The 24,192-nt window shown below is 44.3% G+C and overlaps 1 protein-coding gene across 3 annotated transcripts in view; it reads right to left on the reverse strand.

The window, feature by feature from the left end:
- CEP350 (centrosomal protein 350) overlaps window positions 1-24,192 on the reverse strand; it is a 411,819-nt gene that overhangs the window by 339,907 nt on the left and 47,720 nt on the right. For all 3 annotated transcript variants that reach the window (XM_033915952.1, XM_033915951.1, XM_033915950.1), the window contains exon 6: window positions 11,644-12,257. In XM_033915952.1, the coding sequence (XP_033771843.1) occupies window positions 11,644-12,257 (614 nt within the window). The remainder of the gene's footprint in view (window positions 1-11,643; window positions 12,258-24,192) is intronic.

Genomic DNA, 24,192 nt, shown 5'->3' on the forward strand with positions numbered 1-24,192 from the left:
TATACTTCTTCGTTAGATTTTAGAAAATGACAGTGACAAAATTCATCACGTTCCCATCCCCCGTGGGAAACCATCATCATATCATTCTTTAAAGAGAGAGGGTAGAATCAGAGTATGACTGGGCACAACCACTGACCCTCAAGCCTTGCACTGAAGAATGCTGGTGTAGAAGGACTGAGGTTGAGAAAGACACTAAAGAATGACACGGGATGGTTTCCCGCAGTTATCTGCAGGATCGGGAACAGTGATTAATTTTGTCACCATGTCATGCTGTTCATACTGAGGCAATTTTTGAATCAGAGATTTCTTGTAAAATGTCATGCAGAAATATAATTCAGTATTCTACTGGTTACTATGACTAAATATATCCAAGGTTCTGCCCTCTCTGCCAGGAGGAGTGCTGAACCTCAGTTGCAGCACCAATCTCTCCTGGTAGAGTTTGCATCGAAGAAAGTAAGAAGTTTAAGAACATATTTCTTAAACTTCTTACTTTCTTCGATGCAAACTCTACCAGGAGAGATTGGTGCTGCAACTGAGGTTCATTAAATCCTGGGCAAGATTGACTCTCTATTTTTTTTTTCTAACTTTATTAATAATTTAAATGAATTTTAAAAACATCTGTCATATATTCAATCATTGAACAATACATTAATTATATATCTTATTTCATAATACATAAAAATTATCAAATTTCCTATGCAACTTCTCTAACCAAACCCTCCCTTCCCCCCTGGTGCAAGAGATTCATAAGATATAGAAATATAAAAACTATTAATAAACTATGGGAATATCCCCTTGGGAGCTAATCCAGGATTCATATGCCCCCCAAACTATATTGTAGCTATGTATCTGATTTCTCCGAAGAGTGGTCAATTTTGACATTTATTGTATAAATTGAACTTTGGTCAAAAATACTCGGAATTCCAGAAGATCTGATTGTTTCCAAGCAGATGCCAGGACAAGTCGACCTGCTGTCATTATTAAATGTATCCATCCATCTCTGCTGCTTAAGAGGCAGGACATCTGGTCCTATATTCAGTAAACAGCACTCCATAGTCTTGGAAATCACAATGCCTAATACTTCCTCTAAAAAGGAAATCACTTTATACCAGTAGGTCTGTGCTTTTATACAATACCACCATAAATGCTCAAAGGTACCCTCTTCCATATATCCTCTCCAACATTTGTCCGATCCTTTCTCATACATAGCACGCAATCGCACTGGAGTGTATACCAACAAAAAAACATCTTATAACCATTTTCTATCATATTGCTCGCTATAGAACCATAAAGTAGGGAATGCATTATTTTAGACCATTCTTTATCAGTATAACATTTACCAATGATCTTTTCCCAACAATAACTATATTTGAAAGGGGGATAAAGATGCTCCAATTGTGCATTATATAACCTGGTGATACTGCCCCTCCCACTCTCTTTTATCATGGCCCTCTCTAAATTTGACTGTTCAGCAATAACTGGTTCTTTAAAGAACCCTTTTTTAATAAAACTTTCAATTTGTCTATAGAAGAATAGATCTCTCGGTAGGAGGCCATATTCTTCCATCAATATTTCAAAGGGGACAATTTTCCCATCATCCAGTAATTGACCCAATGTTTTAAGACCTTTTCTTCCTCATATATGTAAGGCCACATCAACATCACCTGGAACAAAATTAGGCATATTTATAATAGCTGCCCCCAAAAAGTAGATCTTACCCCTGCAGCATCGCCTACGTACCTGAATCCACAAATCTAGAGTGTGGCATATTACAGGGTTAGACGTCTTAGCTATAACAGAAAGTTGGGGTAATGGAAGCCATGGTATTGCCCATAGCGGGGGTGTACCCAATATCTTTTGCTCCATACTCACCCATGATTTCCCCCTATCCCATTTCCAAGTAACTAAATATCGCAGGTTGAGCTGCTTGATAATAATATCGAAAATGTGGCACTGCCATTCCTCCCAATTTCCTAGGTTGGTACAATATCACACGAGATACCCTTAGGATTTTATATTGCCAAATATATGCAAATATCTTCCACTCCAAATGGAGAAAGAATTTTTTAAGGGAAGAGAATTGGTAGGGCAACCTTGGAAGCACCACCATCTTAATTGCTTGCACCCTCCCTAGCCACGAAATAAGATGTTTCCACCTCTCGATATCCTGACAAATCGCTTTCAAAAGGGGAGGATAATTAGCAACATATAACATCTCCTCTTGCTTAGTCAAATTAATCCTCAAATATCATGATTATTGTGCCCATTTAAAAGAATAATTACTAAAAATCCATCTACGATCTAAATCTGACAGATTAAGATTCAAGATTTCTGATTTAGACATATTTATACAGAACCCTGAGACTTGTCCAAAACTTATCAAAGCTTCCAACTATAGCTTTCAACGAGGTGGGAGGATCTCGTATTGAAAAAAGAATGTTATCTGCAAACAATAATATTTTTGTCTCTAATACCTGAAATATCTGAAGCCTGTCGTACCAATTGTGTGAGAGGCTCCATGGCTAGTGCAAAAAGTACTGGTGACAAAGCGCAACCCCAACAAGTCCTCCGTCCCAGTGTAAAACAGTCAGTATATCCTCCATTTATATTAATCAATGCCAGAGGGGTCTTATATAACAACTGAAGCCAGTATAAAAAATTTCCAGGTATTCCCACCTTTTCTAAAACTTGAAACAAATAGGGCCAGTAAACCCTATCAAATGCCTTCTCGGCATCGATACCCAAAATAAGAATTGAATCATGCCCTCCAGCAGCTTGCCATATTAAATGACAGTCTTGGCAAATGTTATCAAAAGTCTTGCGGCCTCGTACAAACCCAGATTGATCATCGACCGTTAAATGTGGCATATACATTTTTAAACGTTTGGTTAAAATCTTAATAAACAATTTATAATCCACATCCAACAGTGAGATAGGTCTATAAGAGGAGCAGGATGTCAGTTTTGCCTGGTTTTAATATCAAAGTTATACCAGCTAAACGCCAAGAATAGGGCAATTCCTGTCTGTCTACCAATGTATTAAGAAAACGTAATAAAGGGGGAATAAAAATCATTTGAAATGTCTTATAAAATTTGGCAGTAAAATCAACTAATTCCGGGGATTTTCCCACCGGCATGTTTTTAATAGCCCATGTTAATTCTTCCACTGTAATGGGTAGGGAAAGTTCCATAGCTTTCCCAGGTGTAAGACTAGGTAGTTGTATAGGTTCTAGGTAGGAATGGATATCTGCTTCCTTCAATGTATACTCAGGTTGCTATAATTGATGATAATAATTAATAAAAGCCTCCTGAATATGGTCTAAAGTAGTGCAATTCTCAGTCGGGTCCTGTATATGCATGATAACATTGTGAAGTTGTCTTTTTCTTAATTTATGGGCCAATATTCTACCCACTCTATTATTTGTTTCAAAATATCCTGGCGTAACCATTGGAGTTTAGCACTAATTATCTCCAAATCTAACACCTGGAGATCTAATTTGAACTGTTGTAACTTTACTTATTTCTCAGGGGTTAAACTCCCATCCTTATGTTCCCATTCTAATGCATAAATCTGATCTCGCAAATCCCTAGTCTTAAGCACATGGGTCCCCAAACCAAAACTTTTGCCACGCATAACCAATTTTAGACATTCCCAAAGGGTCTCTGAAGAAATATTGCTCCTGTTCAATATCTACATAAACGACCTAGAGGTGGGAACAAAATGTGAGGTCATTAAATTTGCGGATGACACCAAACTATACAGCAGGGTTAAAACCATGGAAGACTGCGAAGATCTCCAAAAGGATCTAACGACACTGGAAGAGTGGGCCAAAAAGTGGCAAATGAGCTTCAACATAGGGAAATGCAAGGTCATGCATGTGGGGAAAAAGAACCCGATGTTCACTTACAAAATGGGGGGGTTCGCTACTAGGGGTAAGTAACCTTGAAAGAGACCTGGGAGTGATGGTAGACACAACACTGAAGACGTCGGCGCAGTGCGCCACAGCCTCAAGGAAAGCAAACAAAATGTTGGGTATCATTAAAAAGGGTATCACGACCAGGACGAAGGAAGTCATCCTGCCACTGTATCGTGCAATGGTGCGGCCGCATCTGGAATACTGTGTCCAGTACTGGTCGCCGTACCTCAAGAAGGACAAGGCAGTACTTGAGGGAGTCCAGAGAAGAGCAACTAAGCTGATAAAGGGTATGGAAAATCTCTCATATACTGACAGATTGAAACAGTTAGGACTGTTCTCCCTGGAGAAGCGGAGACTTAGGGGAGACATAATAGAAACCTTCAAGATCCTGAAAGGCATAGAGAAAGTAGAGAAAGTAGAGAAAGTAGACAGGGACAAATTTTTCAAATTAAGGGGAACTACAAGTACAAGGGGCACTCGGAGAAATTGAAAGGGGACAGGTTTAGAACAAACGCTAGGAAGTTCTTTTTCACCCAGAGGGTGGTGGATACATGGAATGTGCTTCCAGAGGCTGTGGTAGACTGGAGCACATTACAGGGCTTCAAAGAAGGTTTGGATAGGTTCCTAGAGGACAAAGGGATTGAGGGGTATAGATAGGTGTAGAGGTAGGTTATAGGGATAGGAGTAGAGGTAAGTTATAGGAGTAGAGATAGGTTATAGAGCTAGTCAGGGACCACTGCTCAGGCAATGGGCCTGATGGGCCGCCGCGGGAGCGGACCGCTGGGCAAGATGGACCTCTGGTCTGCCTCAGCGGAGGCAACTTCTTATGTTCTTATCTCCAGTATTGTTAAATTGTACATATTCCCCCAGATCTTTACCCAATTGTTGCACATGTATAGGGTCTAATAAAAGACTATCATCTAGTCGCCAATATTTCCTGCCCTATTGAGCACATTGCATCACTAGGTTTAAGCAAATTGGAGCATGATCAGACCATATCCTGGTTTCTATAGTAGAGAAACTGACTGCCTCCATCAGATCGATCACCCCTGTCCCCTATTCTTTTGAACATTTAAATTCTTCCATCTATCTCCCTTTGAAACTCTATTTACATATGCAGATGACATCCTTGTCCTTCTCGAGATAGATTCGAACCTCACCGAAAATATAACAGCTTGCATAATGAAACTCCAATCCTGGGCCCTCTCTACAAATGAAGCTGAATGAGTCCAAAACAAAACTATTCTGGCTTGGCCCAAAATTAGATCAGTTATCCACGCTCATTCCACTACCTTCTGGTCCCACATTGCAGATCGAATTCTCAAGCAAAGTTTTGGGCATCATTATTGACTCTACACTTTACTTTAATGATCATCTCAACACTATGGTAAAAAAATGTTTTTTTAGTCTTCACATGCTGAGGAAAATGGGATCCTGCTTCCGCCAACAACATTTTGCTGTCCTTGTACAATCAATCATTCTTTCCAGACTGGACTATTATAATTCCATCTATCCAAGTCTAACCAAGAAAAATCTTCAAAGACTTCAGCAGATCCAGAACATTGCGGCTAGGTTGATCTTCGCAAATTCGATCACATTTCCCCGCTTCTGTCAAAACTTCACTGGCTTCCGGTGATTTCTAGGATTCACTTTAAAATATACCTGACTAATTTTCAAGATCCTACATGGCATTCTTCCTCCCCTAATCCCACTATCCTGGAATTCTTCGAGACCTGACACTACCAGATCCGCCCACATACTCAAACTATCTTTCCCCTCATTAAAAGGCGTCATATATGCAGGTAAATTAGGGAAATCTCTTTTCTTCAAATTCACTGAGCTTTGGAATAACCTCCCTGCCCCGCTGCAGAACCTAGGCTCATTCCAATTATTCCGAAAGCATCTGAAAACCTGGCTTTTCTCCAAAACGTAAAGCTATCTATTTAAAATGTAAAGCTAGCTATCCTCCTCTTCATAACCTCTAATTTCTTATTATGTCCTTCCCTCATTTATTGAATTACCTGCAAACCGTGCTGAGCTCTATCTTTATGGAGATGATGAAGTATACAAACTTAAGGTTTAGTTTAGTTATTTCCCCACCAGCCAGAGATTGATTCTAGAATAAGAGGAATAAACATCAGAATAAAAAATATAGTCAATCTCTGACAGGTGTTGATATCTCCATAAATCAATAAGATCCCATGTTTCCATAAATAAATGTAATTGGCACTGCTCAGCTTTACTATAGTTTACACCAGTATTAGAGTTATCCAGCTTCACATTTAAAGTAAGATTGAAATCACCTCCCACTATAATTTTCCTTCCTGCATGTTGCATCAATATACAGTACTCCCCCTATATTCGTACTGCCCCGCACCCTGAGGCTCCCGGACACGGACTCGGAGTGCTTCAACTTGATCCCAGACGGGCTGGATTCTGTCATCCAGGCTGGATTCTGTCATCCAGGCTGCCCTTCGGATCTGGAGTAGAGGTCTGCACGGGAACGGGGTTCCCCCCCTGGCCCACAGGACTCCCACAGGGACGCCCCCCTGACCCACGGGACTCCCACGGGGATGAAAACAGGCCTACTAAATTCTGGCGATGCAGGCATGCAGCTTACAAGTCCAGGATCGCGGCGGAAACAGCCATGCTGAGCAGTGAGCTCAGCATGTACACAGCTGAAAGCCTTGCTTGCTGACTGGTCCGGCGGCACGGGTGAGGACAGGTGGGATTTTGGCGGGGACGGGTGGGATTTCTGTCCCTGCGCAACTCTCTAATCTGGAGCGCTCGCCGGTAATCGCTTATCTGCCGGTACCCGAGAGCAACCCCCTTGCAGGCCGCCCGCTCTATTGCAGCTGCACAGGAAAAGCGCCTGCCGGCTGGAGCCACACGAGCAGGCTGCTGCAGATCCAGAACGACTACCTGCTGCAGCTGGGCTTCAGGGACCGCGGCCGAGTGCAGGAGGAGGGCAATGGAGGTCTGATTTAGTGGTTTTTCGCCTGGGGAGGCAGGATAGGGCAGCTGGAGCGTTGGCGAGTGAAGGAAATCACTCACGGTATGCTACAACCACCTCTTCCTGCACTAAAGTCAGGCTTCCACCAATCAGGAGCTGCTATAGACATGCAGCTCCTGATTGGTGAAGCCCGACTATAGAACAGGGAAGTCCCAATCGGAGAGTACCATGAATGACCAGGACCGCGAACTGTGAATGACCAGGGGAACACTTTATCTCCTACTTTATTATAAAAAACACCTTGATTCACACTGGGAGCATAAAGATTTAGTAAAAGTGTATAATTGACCCCTATGAGTACTTATTTAAAGCAAAAATCGATCTTCCTTATCACAAACCACCTTATTAACGTTCACATGACATATAGTTTAGCAAATACAATAGCTACTCCTTTAGTTTAAATTATCAATTTATTGGAAGCAAAGTAAATTTCTTATAGTGAGGCATGTTGTAAAAAATACTTTTCATGGGCCGGTACTAAATGTGTTTCTTGTAAAAAACCAAATTGTCCATCTTAACTCTACCAGCCTCTTAAAAGTAAAGTTGTCACTTACGCTGAGAATTTAGTCCCACGAACATTCAGTGACATAAATACTCATTCAGCCATATACTAAGCAAAGGTCCCGACAGCCGCCAGTTTGCACGCCATTGAAAAGTTCCCTCTGCCGCATCCCGCACCCCTCCTGACGCGACTCCCGCTGTCTTTCTTTCTGTCTGTCTGTCTCTGTCCTGGTCCCCTTTGTCTGTCTTTCTGTGTATCTCCCTGCCCCTGTGTCTTTTCTTCTTTTCTTTCTGTCTCCCTTCTTCCCTCTGTCTGTCTGTCCGAAGCAGCATTCCCTCCCCCTCCATTTCCCTCCCCCCACACCAGTTCCCTGTGCATCTGCCCCTGTGTGTTTCTTATTTTCTTCCTCCCTCTGTCTGTCTGTCCAAAGCAGCATTCCCTCCCCCTCCATTTCCCACCCCCCCCACCAGTTCCCTGTGCAGCAGCATTAGCGTTTCCTCTACCCCCCTTTCCCTTCCCGCGGTCCCGACTACAAACGCGGTCCCGAGTCCTTTGCCGCCCCCCTTCCCTTCCCGCGGGCCCGACTACACATGGCAATTCAAGCAGCATGTGCAGCAGTCTTCACACGTTGCTTCGGGTCCTTCTACTGCCCTGATTTACTCTGGCACGTCCCTGATGACATCATCAGAGACGCAGCAGAGCAAATCAGGGTAGTAGAAGGGCCCGAAGTAGCGTGTGAAGACTGCTGCACACGCTGCTTGAATCGCCGGGTAGGTAGTCGGGCCCGCGGGAAGGGAAGGGGGGGCGGCAAAAGACTCGGGTCAGTTTAAGAGCCGGGGTGAAAAGTTGCTGGGCTCCTCGGTGGGGGCGCTGAGCAGCCGCGATCCCTCTCCTCCGAGACACCCCTCCGCCCGCCCGCTGGAGGAACGGAGATCGGCGGCTGGCTGCGGTCCCGGCTTGTGGAGGCATCGGCGGCTTGTGGCGGCATCGGCGGCTGGTGACGTAAGTGCGCATGTGCACTCCTACCTAAGGTGCCCTACATCTCACGGAAAACGGACGCACGCAGGTGGGAGTGCGCATGCGCGGCTTAGCATTTTATTACAGTGGTGCCTCACACAACGAACTTAATTGGTTCCAGGAGCAAGTTTGTTATGTGAAACGTTCGTTATGTGAAACGCGTTTTCCCATAGGAATACATGTAAAAAAAAATAATTCGTTCTGCAGCATAAAATATGCTAAGATGACATAAAAAAAGATAAATTTTTGGTTATTATTTTTATTTAGATACATCTAAAAACATAATTGTTTTTTAAAACAACACACATTTTTTAAATTTAAAGACAGACTAAGTAGAGTCTAATTTTACAGTGAGAGAGGGCAGAGTCTCAGCGGCAAAAACTGGGACTTAACTGTTCATTTTTTTTTTTTTCTACCGTGTTTCCCCGATGATAAGGCAGGGCCATCAAATAAGACAGCCCCCCCTTTTTAGAAAAAAATGTAAAATAAGGCACCCCCCCGCAAATAAGCCACCCACCGATACCTGCGCTTACCCGAATCGGGTGGTACGGTGGGTGACTCCGTGTGGTCCCTGGCACCCCCGACACGATCGGGGCAAGAGGGAGCTCAAGCCCTCTTGCCCCCCCGACTCCCCGACACGATCGGGGCAAGAGGGAGCCCAAGCCCTCTTGCCCCCCGACTCCCCGACACGATCGGGGCAAGAGGGAGCCCAAGCCCTCTTGCCCCCCCCCCCGACACGATCGGGGCAAGAGGGCGCCCAAGCCCTCTTGCCCCCCGACTCCCCGACACGATCGGGGCAAGAGGGAGCCCAAGCCCTCTTGCCCCCCCGACTCCCCGACACGATCGGGGCAAGAGGGAGCCCAAGCCCCCTTGCCCCCCCCCCCCCGACTCCCCGACACGATCGGGGCAAGAGGGAGCCCAAGCCCTCTTGCCCCCCGACTCCCCGACACGATCGGGGCAAGAGGGAGCCCAAGCCCTCTTGCCCCCCCGACTCCCCGACACGATCGGGGCAAGAGGGAGCCCAAGCCCTCTTGCCCCCCCGACTCCCCGACACGATCGGGGCAAGAGGGAGCCCAAGCCCTCTTGCCCCGCCGATTCCCCAACTCCCCGACAATATCGGGCCAGGAGGGAGCCCAAGTCCTCCTGGCCACGGCGACCCCCTAACCCCACCCTGCACTACATTACGGGCAGGAGGGATCCCAGGCCCTCCTGCCCTCGACGCAAACCCCCCCTCCCCCCAACGACCGCCCCCCCAAGAACCTCCGACCGCCCCCCCAGCCGACCCGCGACCCCCCTGGCCGACCCCCACGACACCCCCAACCCCCTTCCCCGTACCTTTCTGTAGTTGGCCGGACAGACGGGAGCCAAACCCGCCTGTCCGGCAGGCAGCCAACGACGGAATGAGGCCGGATTGGCCCATCCGTCCCAAAGCTCCGCCTACTGGTGGGGCCTAAGGCGCCTGGGCCAATCAGAATAGGCCCGGGAGCCTTAGGTCCCTCCTGGGGGCAGGGCCTGAGGCACATGGTCGGCCATGTGCCTCAGGCCCTGCCCCCAGGAGGGACCTAAGGCTCCCGGGCCTATTCTGATTGGCCCAGGCGCCTTAGGCCCCACCAGTAGGCGGAGCTTTGGGACGGATGGGCCAATCCGGCCTCATTCCGTCGTTGGCTGCCTGCCGGACAGGCGGGTTTGGCTCCCGTCTGTCCGGCCAACTACAGAAAGGTACGGGGAAGGGGGTTGGGGGTGTCGTGGGGGTCGGCCAGGGGGGTCGCGGGTCGGCTGGGGGGCGGTCGGAGGTTCTTGGGGGGGGCGGTCGTTGGGGGGAGGGGGGGTTTGCGTCGAGGGCAGGAGGGCCTGGGATCCCTCCTGCCCGTAATGTAGTGCAGGGTGGGGTTAGGGGGTCGCCGTGGCCAGGAGGACTTGGGCTCCCTCCTGGCCCGATCGTGTCGGGGAGTCGGGGGGGCAAGAGGGCTTGGGCTCCCTCTTGCCCCGATCGTGTCGGGGAGTCGGGGGGGCAAGAGGGCTTGGGCTCCCTCTTGCCCCGATCGTGTCGGGGAGTCGGGGGGGCAAGAGGGCTTGAGCTCCCTCTTGCCCCGATCGTGTCGGGGAGTCGGGGGGGCAAGAGGGCTTGGGCTCCCTCTTGCCCCGATCGTGTCGGGGAGTCGGGGGGGCAAGAGGGCTTGGGCTCCCTCTTGCCCCGATCGTGTCGGGGAGTCGGGGGGGGGCAAGAGGGAGCCAGGCGGAGAGAGGGCAGTTAAGCGCAGTGCCTGCGCGGAAGGATGCAGCTCGGGCGACTTCGTTGTGTGAAACGAAGTTCGTTGTACGAATCAAGACATAAAGTTCGTTGTGCGCAGCGTTCGCTGTGCGAGGCGTCCGTTATGCGAGGCACCACTGTATATTAGATTAATACATTTACTACAACTAGGACCTGATGTAAGGGTTAAAGTGCAAAATCCTACTCTCAGCCAAATCAATATTTTTACTACTAAATGTAAGAATCCTCTATTCAAATCTCCGCATAGAATTGTAGGATATGAGGAATATAAATTATTACCAAAAATAAAATCCCAAACATCAATGGATTAATATTCAAAGCAATTTAACCAACCAGATATAGCTCCTGGCAAATTAAAAATGGCCTGTTTGGGGGCTAACTAAACATTTTCAGCAGAACTTAACTGGCCAGTGCCACTTAAAACTGGTTATTTTAGGGGTGTTACAGAGGCACTGTCTACACCTGACTGGTTAAGTGCCAATAATCAGCACTTAACCAGCTAATGTAACCACATAAACAAGACAACATAAAAGTCAGACCTCTCTTTTATGTGATGCCCCATAGCAAATTAAGTGCTGAATATCACACTTAACCGACTATGCTTCAGCCGATTCCGCAAACCCAAAATTCAATGCTGAAGCCTGGATATGGCCTAACATAACACCAATGGCAATCAGCAAAACACTAAGGGCTCCTTTTACTAAGCTGCACTAGCGGTTTTAGCGTGCCAGACGCTAACGCCTCCATTGAGCTGGCGTTAGTTTTTGGCACGTAGCACACGCTAAAAACGCTAGCGCATCTTAGTAAAAGGCCAGCTGGCTGAATATCAAGCTCTCAATATTCTCTCCCCTTGCTAAACATCAATCATATCTACAATATCCCACAACCTCTTACAATATGGTTATAAAAGGAGTTGTACATACCTTTGTACACTGGCGCAGGTGGTGCTGTTGCTACTTTTCGAACTTTAGCTGTCGTGGTGCTCTCCACATTGGTTATTATGATGGGCTGGTTGGAATAATTCTGGTGTTGGCCTTTGTTACATGCCTCTTCAGAGTGCTCCCATTGCATCCTGATCCGCTCCTTCAACTTCTCCAGTTTAGCATCTGTCTGTTTGCGTTTCAAGATCTCCAACCTATGAGAACTGGAACTGCTGGTTGGTGAATGGGAATTCTCAACTAACTGTAGACCTGGTTGCTCTATATTTTTAACTGCACTGGGGCTCTCAGTTCCTCTCGATTTACTGATCCATTCCTCCTCTTCCTTTACTGGGGATATGGTGTTAAACAGTCTGTCTGAAGCCTTCAAGGCATCGATTGCTGGCCGATCATTTAAATACCGGACAACTGTATCATCTACAGCGGAGGAGTGGGTGCTATCAAACTCATGGATGAGTTGTTCCCGCATTCCTTGGTCATAGACTGTACAGCTCCTGCTTTCACTCTTATCTTCAATTTCACTGTTCTCCAACCCAGTCAGAAGGCATTTGGCTTCCAGCTGACTAGAGGTCAAATAAGATGAGGTTCCATAAGCATCCCTAAAAGAAAAATATATATATAAAGCTCAAAGCAGACTTACCCTTCATATGACTATTTTCAACCATAAATAGCTACACTTATAGCTAATTTGGCAATCACAACTACATTTAATCAAATCAACAATACTTTCTTCAGATGCAGTACTCTTAGTAAACAGTGATGTTAGAAATAAGAATACCGGTAGCTGTTTTCCACTGCTCAAGAGAATTAAATAGAACTCAAAGCATAGCTGCATACCTATAATAGATGTTCTCCTTAGACAGCAGGATCCTACAGCCAAATATGGGGCAACCAACAGGATAGGGCTAAATCAGGTTTAGTTTCTCAGACATCAGAAAACTCTGAAAAAGTTTTCTGAGCCTGTATGGGTATTTCTGCAATCCTCTCTATCAGTTACCGTCAGCTCATTTTTTTTTTTTAGCCAGCTTCAAGAAAGGATGAGAGCAGGTTTGTGTGGCTGTAGGATGATGATGTCCACAGGGAACACCTGCTACAGATCTTAACTACACTTTCACTATGGACAGCAAGGATATCACTTTCCAGTTAATGGTTGCAGAAAACAGCAAAAATCAATCCTCTAATCTGCAGCCTGTCTTACTTGATGGAACACTATAGAGTTAACTTGAATAACTGCTCAACCAAAGATGTTATCTGCTTCCAAAGCTTGGTGAAGGTATAAACAGAAGATCAGAAATATCCTCTGTTAATGAAATAAGAAACTGCACTTTATCATTACTGTAGCTCTTAGCTAACAAACCCTATTCTTTGTAGAGAGGTCCAAATTTGCTTGCTGTTAGAAATCCAATACCCAGGAAGATAAAATTCTTTATTGAAGTTTTGGATCATTTTGGGTTGAGAAAAACTGCAAGGAGCCAATTGTTAAGTAAGTTATTTGCAAATAAACCTGAAGCACTTATTGACAGACCAATGTGTATAACTTCAGGTACTGAAAACAGAGCGATAGTAGCCACACAAATGGAGAAGTGAACCAAAGGTGTAAATATGAAGTCTTTACTGGGTGGTTAATCATATTTATACCTGTGGTTCATATCTCCATTTATTTAGCTTCCTTGGCTCTGTTTTCTTCATATATTCTGTGGAGATTTTTTCTTATTCTTTGTTTTGGTGTAACTTCTATTCTTATTCATTTGTTTGGGAAACTAATTATGAAAAGACCTTTTCATGTGCAGGAGTAAAATTGTGGAATACCCTTATAGGGCAAATTCGGAAATGAAGTGATAGGAGTTCATTCAGAAAATTGTTAAAAACACAACTATTTGGGAATGCATTTCTCTGAACATTGATCTTACCATTGCAAGAACTGAATTTTTCTGTTTCTACTTGTCTTGCTTGGTTTGTTTTAAGATTTTATGTATGTAACCATCTAAAATAATAAAACGCTAGCCACGCATGCGCACTCAACTGCGTGCTTCTGTAATCCCTGTTCCGTGAGATATAGGTCCGTGGCTTTGCAGGAGTGCGAATGCGCGAGTCCCCAGCCTTACTTAAGTTTCCAGCACCTACCACTCGCCGCTAGCGCTGGACTTCCTGCTCTCCGTGTCGGCTCCTCTCACCCTACCTCGGACTTAAACTGCTGTTGCGAATGTCAGGCGGGGATCGACAGAGGAGCCGCGGCACCTTTTCAAACCCTCCCCAGCACTGTCGCCATCGTTGCAAAGTTTTTAAAGTCCGGAAAAGCCGTCGGCCATGAAGTATGCAGGTAGCATACTTCACGGCCGATGGCTTTTCAAACCGCCCCCCCCCAGCACCGCCGCCATCGTTGGTAAGTTTTTTTGTTTTTGTTTTTTTTTAAACCTGTAAGTCCAACGATATCCCTACCTCGCTCTCGCGGCTGCCAACGCTGGAGGGAGCTTTGTTGTTAAGGCCTGGCTTCTTCGGGCAGCAGCAGCATTTAAAATTCGCTGCTGTTGCCGACTTCAGGCCTTACTCTCTGGCGGGTCCTGCCTACTTCCTGTTTTCATGAAGACAGGACCGGCCAGAGAGGAAGACCTGAAGCCTGGCAAACAACAATGAATTATGAATGCTGCTGCTGCCCGATGAAGTTCAAGGAGGAAAGGGAGCAGAGGGGGAGAGAATGGCTTAGAGGAAGAAGACATGGCAGGGCATGCAGGGAAGGAGGAAGGTATGCCACACGAAGTGAAAAGGAAGGGGGAAAGGAAGGAGGAGATGCCATATGGAACAGAGAGAGAGAGAAGGCGGACACTGGATGGAAAGAGAAGAGAGGGCAGTGAATGGAAGGGGAAAAACAAGAGGGTGAACAGTAGATAAAAGGGGTGAGAGAGGGAGACAGACACTGCATGGAAGTGTGGGGGAGAGGAGGGACAGCCGCTGAATGGAAGTCTGAGGGACAGGGGGAGCAGACGTTGGAAAGAAGTGGGGAGAGAAAGAAAGACAGATTGTGAGAGGGAGGGAGACAGAAAGGAAAGAAAAAAGAGACAGGGGCAGGGAGAGAGACAGAAAGAAAGAAAGACAGCGGCAGAGAGAGACAGAAATAAAGAAAGACAGACAAACATATATTCTAGCACCCGTTAATGTAACGGGCTTAAAGACTAGTTTTGATATAAAACGGTATAGAAATTTTTTAAATAAATAAAATAACATCAACTGATTTACATGAAACTCAACAACTACTTTAGGGAAGAATTTTGGGCGAGTTCTCCAAACTAGTCAGTTGTCAAAAATCTGTGTATATAGTATAGCTCATAATACACCAGTACCTGAAGCTCATCGATTCTGCAAGCTGATGTGATAACTACAAGAGAAAAGATTTCCCATGAAAGATAATTGGATGAAGTTTCTCACAACTCCTCAAAGGGAGTTTCTGTGAACTAAGAGATTGCCAGATTTAAATTCTAAACCAGTATGGGTGATTTTGAGGTAAGAAAACCCTTCATGAATTTCCTTAGTAGCAGGTATTTAGACATAAAAAGACTGACAAAGGCGAACCCTCACTGAAGATGTGCTATGGTCTAAATCTGACAGCTGCAGGAGGTATTGTAGAAGGAATACTGAGGAGCATGTAAGTGGATGTTTTAAGCAAGAACTGCACCAAGAGTCAAATCTTTTCTACTTAAGGTTATATGTTCTTTTAATGGAATTTTTTCATGAAGCCAAAAGTATTTCCTGAACCTTATTTCAAAATAGAAGATGCTCATACATTTGTTTTTAATATCCATGCTAACATCTGGATGCGCACTGGCTGGCATGGATTAACTCTCCTGCCTATTGTATCAGAGGTGTTGGTTTATCTGGGAGCACTACTGGAAGTTCCTCAACCAGCTGTTGTTGGTCAAGTCAAATTTTGTTTCCATGCCTACATGGTGTGAGGAGTATTAGACATCCTAAGCCTTGATGTAGTAATCATGTTATGAATGTGTATGGATTATGTTTTGTGGGATTGTGTTGTTTTTTTATATTTTATGTGTATATATTTTGTAAATCGCATAGTTGTAGGTGAGTTATAAATGTATAAATTAAATAAAATGTACTTTCTGAATTGTGCAAGTGAAGTAGGTTTGATGGAAGAACACAAAGAAACTGATTCTTCCAAGAGAGCAGATTAGGAAGCATCTGAACATTTCTGAAAGCTTCCAGAGCAGCTCCTCACCATCTCTGAGCTGCCCCGACCCAATCCAGGCCTTGGCCATACAAGTGGACACAGCATGGGAGAATCTCACAAACTACAGACCTGTAGCAAACCAGCCATGGATATCAAAAATGGTGGACAAGCTAACCTGCTAGTAGATTTCATCCTTTTTGGAAGATTAATCTAAACTAGACCAGGATTTAAAAGACACTGGAGTACGGAGACTGTCCTGGTAGCAGTGCAAGATTCAGTTTTCAAGCACCAGGTGAAGGGGATTGATGTGCTACTGGAGTTTCTAGACTTCTCAGTGGCATTCAATCTGGTCTTGCATGCACTGCTTGGGATGAGATGCAAGGAAGTAGGACTGGGGGGATCTTAGCATGGATAGAATCCTTCCTATCCAATAGGATGACAAGACTGAAATGGCTATTTAGAGGACTTGAGTTAAAGTTAAGCTTTATATATATTTCCTATTAAGATAGCAGATTATCTGTTTAATATCATATTGTATTATATTTATCTTTGGCTTGACTTTACCTTTCTGTACAAGTGGATACTTGATATGTTATTGGAAAATAAAATTAAAAAAAAAAAAAAAAAAAAGATTGAAATGGCAGGGGATAACAGCAAATGGAGAAAAATGAATTTAGGAGTCTTCCAAGGGTCGGCACTATCCCCTATGCTGTTCAATATATTCCTGAAACTATTGGGGGAATTTATTAAAAATTTGGGCAGGGAATGCTACATATATGCGGATGACGTTCAACTGATCTCCTGATGTCTGAGTAACTAAGCAGATGATTAAGACAGTACTGGAGAAAATATTTTGATGAATTCAAGCCAATGGACTGGTAGAAAATAAAGATAAAACAGAACTATTGTTCATTAACAAATGGGAAGGGCAGAGTCCAAGATATCAGCTAATTCTGCAAAGCAGCTTAGTAGAGTCATCCATAGATGGGGTGAGAAACATGAGTGTGTGGTTGGACACAAGTTTTGATATGTCTCAACAGATCCAGCGCATTGTAAAAAAAAATGCTTATATAAAGCTGTACTGAATTAGAGGTCTGTAACTGTTTCTCTCCTTTCAGGCAATGACCAATGTAGTCATCTCATTAAGAACATAAGAATTGACGCTACTGGGTCAGACCAGTGGTCCATCGTGCCCAGCAGTCTGCTCCCGTGGTAGCCCGTAGGTCAAAGACCAGTGCTCTAAATGAGTCCAGCATTACCTGCATACGTTCTGGTCCAGTAGGAACATGTCCAACTTTTTCTTGAATCCCTGGAGGATGTTTTTCCTTATAACAGCCTCTGGAAGAGCGTTCCAGTTTTCTACCTCTCTCTGAGTGAAGAAGAACTTCCTTATGTTTGTACGGAATCTGTCCCCTTTTAACTTTAGAGAGTGCCCTCTTCCTGTCTCTTCCTTCAGTATCTTGAATGTTTTGATCAGTCTCCTCTTTTCAAGGGAGAAGAGGCCCAGTTTCTCTAATCTTCACTGTATGGCAACTCCTCCAGCCCCTTAACCATTTTAGTCGCTCTTCTCTGGACCCTTTCGAGTAGTACTGTGTCCTTTTTCATGTATGGCGACCAGTGCTAGACACAGTATTCCAGGTGGGGCGAACCATGGCCCGGTACAGCGGCATGATAACCTTCTCCGATCTGTTCATGATCCCTTTCTTAATCATTCCTAGCATTCTGTTCGCCATTTTCACAGCGCGGACAGCTTCATCGACTTGTCGACCAGTACTCGCAAGTCTCTTTCCTGGGGGGTCTCTCCGAGTACCGCACACGATGGATGGTGTGAATAACATGAAGAAAGACCTGGCAAAACTTGAAGAATGGTCTGAAATTTGGCAGTTAAAATTTAATGCTAAGAAATACAAGGTCGTAGATTTGGGCTGCAAAAACCTGAGGGAACGGTACTGATTAGGGAGTGAAGAGCTTATGTGCACAACAGAAGAGCGGGACTTGGGTGTGATTGTATGTGATGATCTTAAGGTGGCCAAACAGGTTGAAAAAGGTGACAGCCAAAGCTAGAAGGATGCTAGGTTGCATAGGGAGAGGTATGACTAGAAGGAAAAAGGAGGTATTGATGCCCGTGTATGACTTTGGTGAGACTTCATTTAGAATATTGTGTATAATTCTGGAGGCAGCACCTTCAAAAAGATATAGAAAGAATAGAGGTGTCCAGAGGAAGGCTACTAAAATGGTATATGGTCTTCATCATAACGCGTATGGGGGACAGACTTAAAGATCTCGATCTGTATACTTTGGAGGAAAGGCAGGAGAGGGGAGATATGATAGAGACGTTTAAATACCAACTTAATGTAAAAGTGCATGAATTGAGTCTCTTTAATTTGAAAGGAAACCCTGCAATGAGAAAGCATAGGATGAAGTTAAGAGGTGATAGGCTCCAGAGTAGTGCTGCCCAATTTCCAATTTGAATCGATTTGAATCGATTCGATTTTTATAAAAATAAAAAAAAAATCAGCCTCACCGATTCGGTGACCAACCCTCCTCCCCATGCCTGCAGGTCTCCTAAAGTAAGAGTGGCAGCACTGCCTCTTACTGGCCGTCCACTGCCACTGCAGCTCCTGCTTTAGGGGGCGAGGGGGGTGGGTCAGTTGAGAAGTGCTGCAGTGCTTAGGTGTTCTTTGCAGCGTCCTCCAGCTTCCCCTCTGGCCTCCCGGGCTTTTTACTCGCATACAACCAGTTGTACTGCGTATAGCACTTTGACTGATCTTCATTTCGGCAAGTCTGCCGGTTTTACTTCATTTTGTTTTTGCTGGCTTTTAGCTTTGACCTGCTGAGTTTAGTTTTTTATGGACCGTTCCTCCTGGTTGTTTTTTGTTCCTGTGACTTCTATGTAGTATTTACCTCCTTTATTTTCACTTTGCAAAGTTTGAGACCGCTGCCTCTTAACACATTGCTGTTTTCGTGTCCATGGAGACTTTGATTCAGCTTCCCACACCTTTTTCCTAACCTCTGGGTAGAGTTGTGGTTTAGTTTTAGCATAACTATACGATGCCATGCCACAGCGTTTCTATAATTTACAATGACAGAGGATCGGGCAGTTTTTCTTTGGTTGATTAAGTATGTATTACATTTTACTCTTTTCATACCCCAGTTGTTTCCATGCCCCGTTTGTTTTATCCTAGCCTCCTAGGTTCTTAGTTCTCTAGCGGTTCTGATTTAGTTTGGCTCTTTGCTCTTTCTGAAGTCTTACAACAGCAGCTCTACATTTTATTACAATAGAGGATTGGATAGTTGTTTTTTTTCCACAAACCCCCTTTGGTCTATTGTGCAGATGTATTATATTTTACATGAGATGGTTTATTTAACAAATGTATATGCAGGTCTTTAGATATGTTTTTATGACATTCTTTAGAGAGAATTTTTGGACTAATTCAGTATCCCCACTTAGTTTTATTTAGCATACACATGTGCAAGGGTTTTTTTACATCCATTTGTCTTACATTTTTACTTATGAAATTTGTCTTGCTAATTTGCACATCATTTCTACCATACTAACTATTTGTTAGTTATTGACTGGTATGTTTTATTCTTTCACAGCACTTTTTTCACTTCTTATGATGTCACAGTCTTCTTTTCTTATTTTATGACAAATCCCCTGGACCGGATGGAATTCACCCGAGAGTATTAAAGGAGCTTAAGGTAGAAATTGGGGAACTATTACAAACCTTAGCTAACATGTCAATTAGAACCGGGCAAATACCAGATGACTGGAAGATAGCAAATGTCATCCCAATTTTCAAAAAAGGATCAAGAGGAGAACCAGGTAACTACAGACCTGTGAGTCTCACATCGGTTCCTGGGAAGATGGTTGAAGCACTAATTAAAGATATCATTGTGCAATATCTGGAAAATCACAACCTAATAAGAGCTAGTCAACATGGCTTCAGGAAGGGGAAGTCATGTTTGACAAATTTACTTCAATTCTTTGAGAAGGTGAACAAACAAATTGATAGTGGAGATCCAGTGGACATAATTTACATGGACTTCCAGAAAGCGTTTGACAAGGTCCCACATGCAAGGCTTATGAGGAAACTACTAAATCATGGAATAAAAGATGAACACAGATGGATCGGCAAATGGCTAGAGAATAGAATGCAGAGGGTAAGCATAAATGGGAATTTCTCGGACTGGGAGAAGGTGACTAGCGGAGTGCCCCAGGGCTCGGTTCTTGGGCCCATCTTGTTCAATATTTTTATAAATGACCTGGAAGAGGAAACAACAAGCAATATAATCAAGTTTGCAGATGACACAAAACTATGTCGGGCGGTTGGCTCTCAAAAGGACTGCGAGGATCTTCAGAAAGATCTGAACCAGCTGGAGAAGTGGGCGAAAAAGTAGCAGATTAATTTTAACATAGACAAATGCAAGGTAATGCATCTGGGTAAGAAAAACAAGGAACATGAATATAGGATATTGGGTGTGACATTAGGCAAATGCGAACAAGAAAGGGACTTAGGAGTACTAATAGACAGGACCCTAAAGCCATCGGCTTAATGCGCGGCGGCGGCAAAGAAAGCAAACAGATGTTGGGCATGATTAAGAAGTAGATCACGAGTAGATCGGAGGACGTCATAATCCCACTTTACAGAGCAATGGTCAGACCACACTTAGAATGCTGTGTCCAACACTGGTCTCCATACCTTAAGAAGGATATAACTCTGCTGGAGAGGGTGCAGAGACGAGCCACGAAACTAGTCAAAGGTATGGAGAATTTGAGCTACAAAGAACGCCTTGGAAAACTAGGACTGTTCACCCTCGAAAAGAGAAGACTGCGAGGGGATATGATAGAGACTTTTAAAATATTAAAAGGATTTGATAAAATAGACCAGGAAGCAACATTACTGACTTTTTCAGATGTGACACAGACAAGAGGTCATAGCCTGAAACTGAGTGGTAGCAGGTTCAGGACAAATGTCAGGAGGTTCTGTTTTGCACAGAGAGTGGTGGACGCTTGGAATGCTCTCCCGGAGGAGGTTGTGACGGAGACTACTGTTCTGGGCTTCAAGCGCAAGTTGGATGCACACCTTCTTGCAAATCATATCGAGGGATACGGGAAACCCTGGTCTCCATAAGGGAGCACCTAACTGGGCCTCCGCGGGTGTGGGTCGCTGGACTAGATGGACCTAGGTCTGATCCCGTGAAGGCGTTTCTTATGTACTTATATTATGTTCTAATTTTTAACTTCTTTTTTAAATTACCAGAGCCTGGCACCAACATAATTTGAATAATGATCAGACAACAAAAGGTAGAAAAAAATAATTTTATTTTCTGTTTTGTGATTACAATATGTCAGATTTGAAATGTGTATCTTGACAAAGCTCGTGTTAGACCGTGAACATGAGCTAGAATTTAGCAGAGAGGCAAAGTCTTTTTTGTTTGTTTATTTTGTTTACACCACAGCACCAGTGTGGGTAGGAGAGGGCAAAGGGGGTGAAGAAGCTATAAATGGGGTGAAAAGGCTATAAAATAAACCCACCAGGATGTTTTGAAAAAAACACCCAATTGGGCAGGAAAATCAAATCAATAGGTTGAATCGAATCAAATTTTTTTTCCCTGAATCGGGCAGCACTACTCCAGAGTAATCTAAGGAGAGAAGGAAAAATTGGAAGAGGTATGGGTTCCCTGGTGCTGAGTTGAAGTAGAAGGGAGAACCAATCCTGTCTGGGCCACCGAGGAGCTATGAGTATCTTGGTGGCTGACTCTTATATGAGTTTGAAAAGAGTTTTCAAGATGAGGAGTGGGAGGAAACGAATACAGAAACAGTTGCGTCCAATCTAGGAGAAACACATCGGCTTCCAGGCGGTGAGGTGAATAAAGTTTGGAGCAGTACTGGGGCAACTTGTGATTGTGGGGAGCTGCAAACAGGTCCACTTGCAGAGTGCCCCATTGTGCGAAGATGGGTTGAAAAGCTGTCGAGCTTATTTTCCATTCATGAGGCTGAAGGATTTTGCTAAGGCTGTCTGCCAAGGAATTCTGTTCGTCTTGAATGCATACTGCCTTCAGGGAAAGGTTGTGGGTCGTTGCCCAAAACCAAATCTTTTGAGCCTCCTGACAAAGTGGAAGAGATCCCGTGCCTCCTTGCTTGTTTATGTCATACATTGCTACTTGATTGTCCGTGCAAAGAAGGAGGACTTGATTGCTCAGAAGATGTTGGAAAGCTTTCAGTGCACAGTACATCGCTCCGAATTCAAGAAAATTGATGTGAAACTTGCGCTCTGTGGCAGTCCAATGTCCCTGTGTTTGAAGGCCGTTCCATGTGTGCCCCCCAGGCGTAGAGAGATGTAACCATCATGAGCACCTGTTGATGAGGAGGTAAGTGGAAAACAGACCTCTGGAGAGACTGGAGGATGTCATCCACCAGTAGAGCGACTGTTGAAGCGACAAGGTTACAGAAATAAGTTGTGAGAGTCGATCTGTCGCTTGAGACCACTGAGAAGCGAGGGTCCACTGAGGGGTGCGAAGATGAAGTCTTGCTAGCAGCATCACATAACTGTGGAGGCCATGTGGCCTAAGAGCACCATCATGCGCCTCGCAGAGATTGTTTGGAGATGAAATATCTGCTAGCAGAGATGAAGCAGAGTGGCCAGGCAATCTGGAAGCAGAAACGCCTTATGAGGGTAGTATCCAGAATAGTGTAGAAAGATTTATGGTGTACTAATCAGTTACATAAACAAATATGTGCCTGTTAGTTTTCTAGGAGAAACCATAATTTCCTTACCCAAGGTTCGTTATTTTGCCAGTTTATACTAAGAATAGAGACCAAGGCTAAGGGAAGAATTTTATTATGAAAATAGAAAAATATAATTCATAAGCAAGCAGCAATAACTAATTATTGTTCACAAAATATCCAAATACATGTATGAAACTCAGTACACAATTATCACACTACACTTGTTAGATAAATGAGTAAAACTAATTCTTACACTCTAAATAATTCCTTATAATAATAATTCCTGATTAGCAGCAAACTAAATATATTGCTTATCAGCACAGGTGCTTTACTAATCCTTATCCTAAAGACAATAGGATTCCCTCTCTAACCCAGCTGAAAAGACATATAATTCCTTATCCTCACCATCCAATTAGGCCGTAGCACAGAATCAGGTGAAATGGAAGACGTCTTTCCTACGCTTAGCAGATATGGAGATCCTTCTGTTTAGGAACAGTCCGTCAGCAACTAGAGAAGATGTAACTTAGGTTGGCAGCAAAGGTTTCCTTTATGTGATGGAATCCAGATCTGTTTAAAGTCCGGTTTCTCTCTCTCTCTCAGGCAGAGTCACAAGAGGTAACTTTTCAGGTCTTAATTATTATAGTGCAGAAAATCCAATGTTAAGATGTAAGCTCCCTCACATCCCAACACAGACTAAATTAATAATTAGCACATTTCACTTGGATCTCGTCAGATGACCTCTCCGGACCAATCCTGAAAAATAACTTAGATGAATAGTCAAGGACATCCAGAGGCGCCTTTGTTAGATAAGACCAGCACATGAGGCGCTTTCATTAGATAAGACCAGCAAATGAGGCGCCTTCGTTAGATAAGACCAATACATGAGGCGCCTTCGTTAGATAAGACCAGCACATGAGCCATAACTCCCCCAAGATTCACATAGGCAGATCATGTAGGCATAGCTGGATGCCCTTGACTAGAATACAGTTCTGGTACATACCCAGAATGCATCAGGTAGAAACAGCAAAGATGTTTTCTTCTTTCTCTTCTTGCAAGGTTCAGGCTGGATGATGTCAGAGAGGCCTAACCTTCAGGTGCAAATAAGGAAACACCCCTACAATAGCCCCGATGAACTGAAGACGTTGGGTTGGGTGAATGTTCAACTTGGGGAAATTGATCTCGCAGCCCAAGGTTTGAAGGAAAGATATGGTGTGAATCATCACCAGAGCCATTATCAGAGCCACCTCCAGTCATCCAGATAAGGAAAAACCTGAAGACCTTGGGCTCGAAGGGCTGCTGCTACCACAATCAAGCACTTCGTGAAGACTCTGAGGTGATGAGCTCCCAATGATTGATGTAAAACTGAAGCCACCCCCCTATCGGCTGAGGGAGAGGTTGTAGAATGGTAACTGTGGCTATGCTCAGAAGGAACACGTCAAAAAGGCTGTGTAGGTTTTTGTTGAACAGCCAGTTGCTTAGGTTGTTGACGTGGCTACGGTTTCTGCTTTCTAGGTGGAGGATGAGCAGGGGTAGCAGTCTTAGCAGTAAACATACCCTGGTAAGAAGAGGTCGAGGAGCCAGAGGCTTCTTTTTAGGCTTTACCAACGTGTCCCATATGGTC

This window comes from Geotrypetes seraphini, chromosome 12, assembly GCF_902459505.1.
Source record: "Geotrypetes seraphini chromosome 12, aGeoSer1.1, whole genome shotgun sequence".
Taxonomy (NCBI): domain Eukaryota; kingdom Metazoa; phylum Chordata; class Amphibia; order Gymnophiona; family Dermophiidae; genus Geotrypetes; species Geotrypetes seraphini.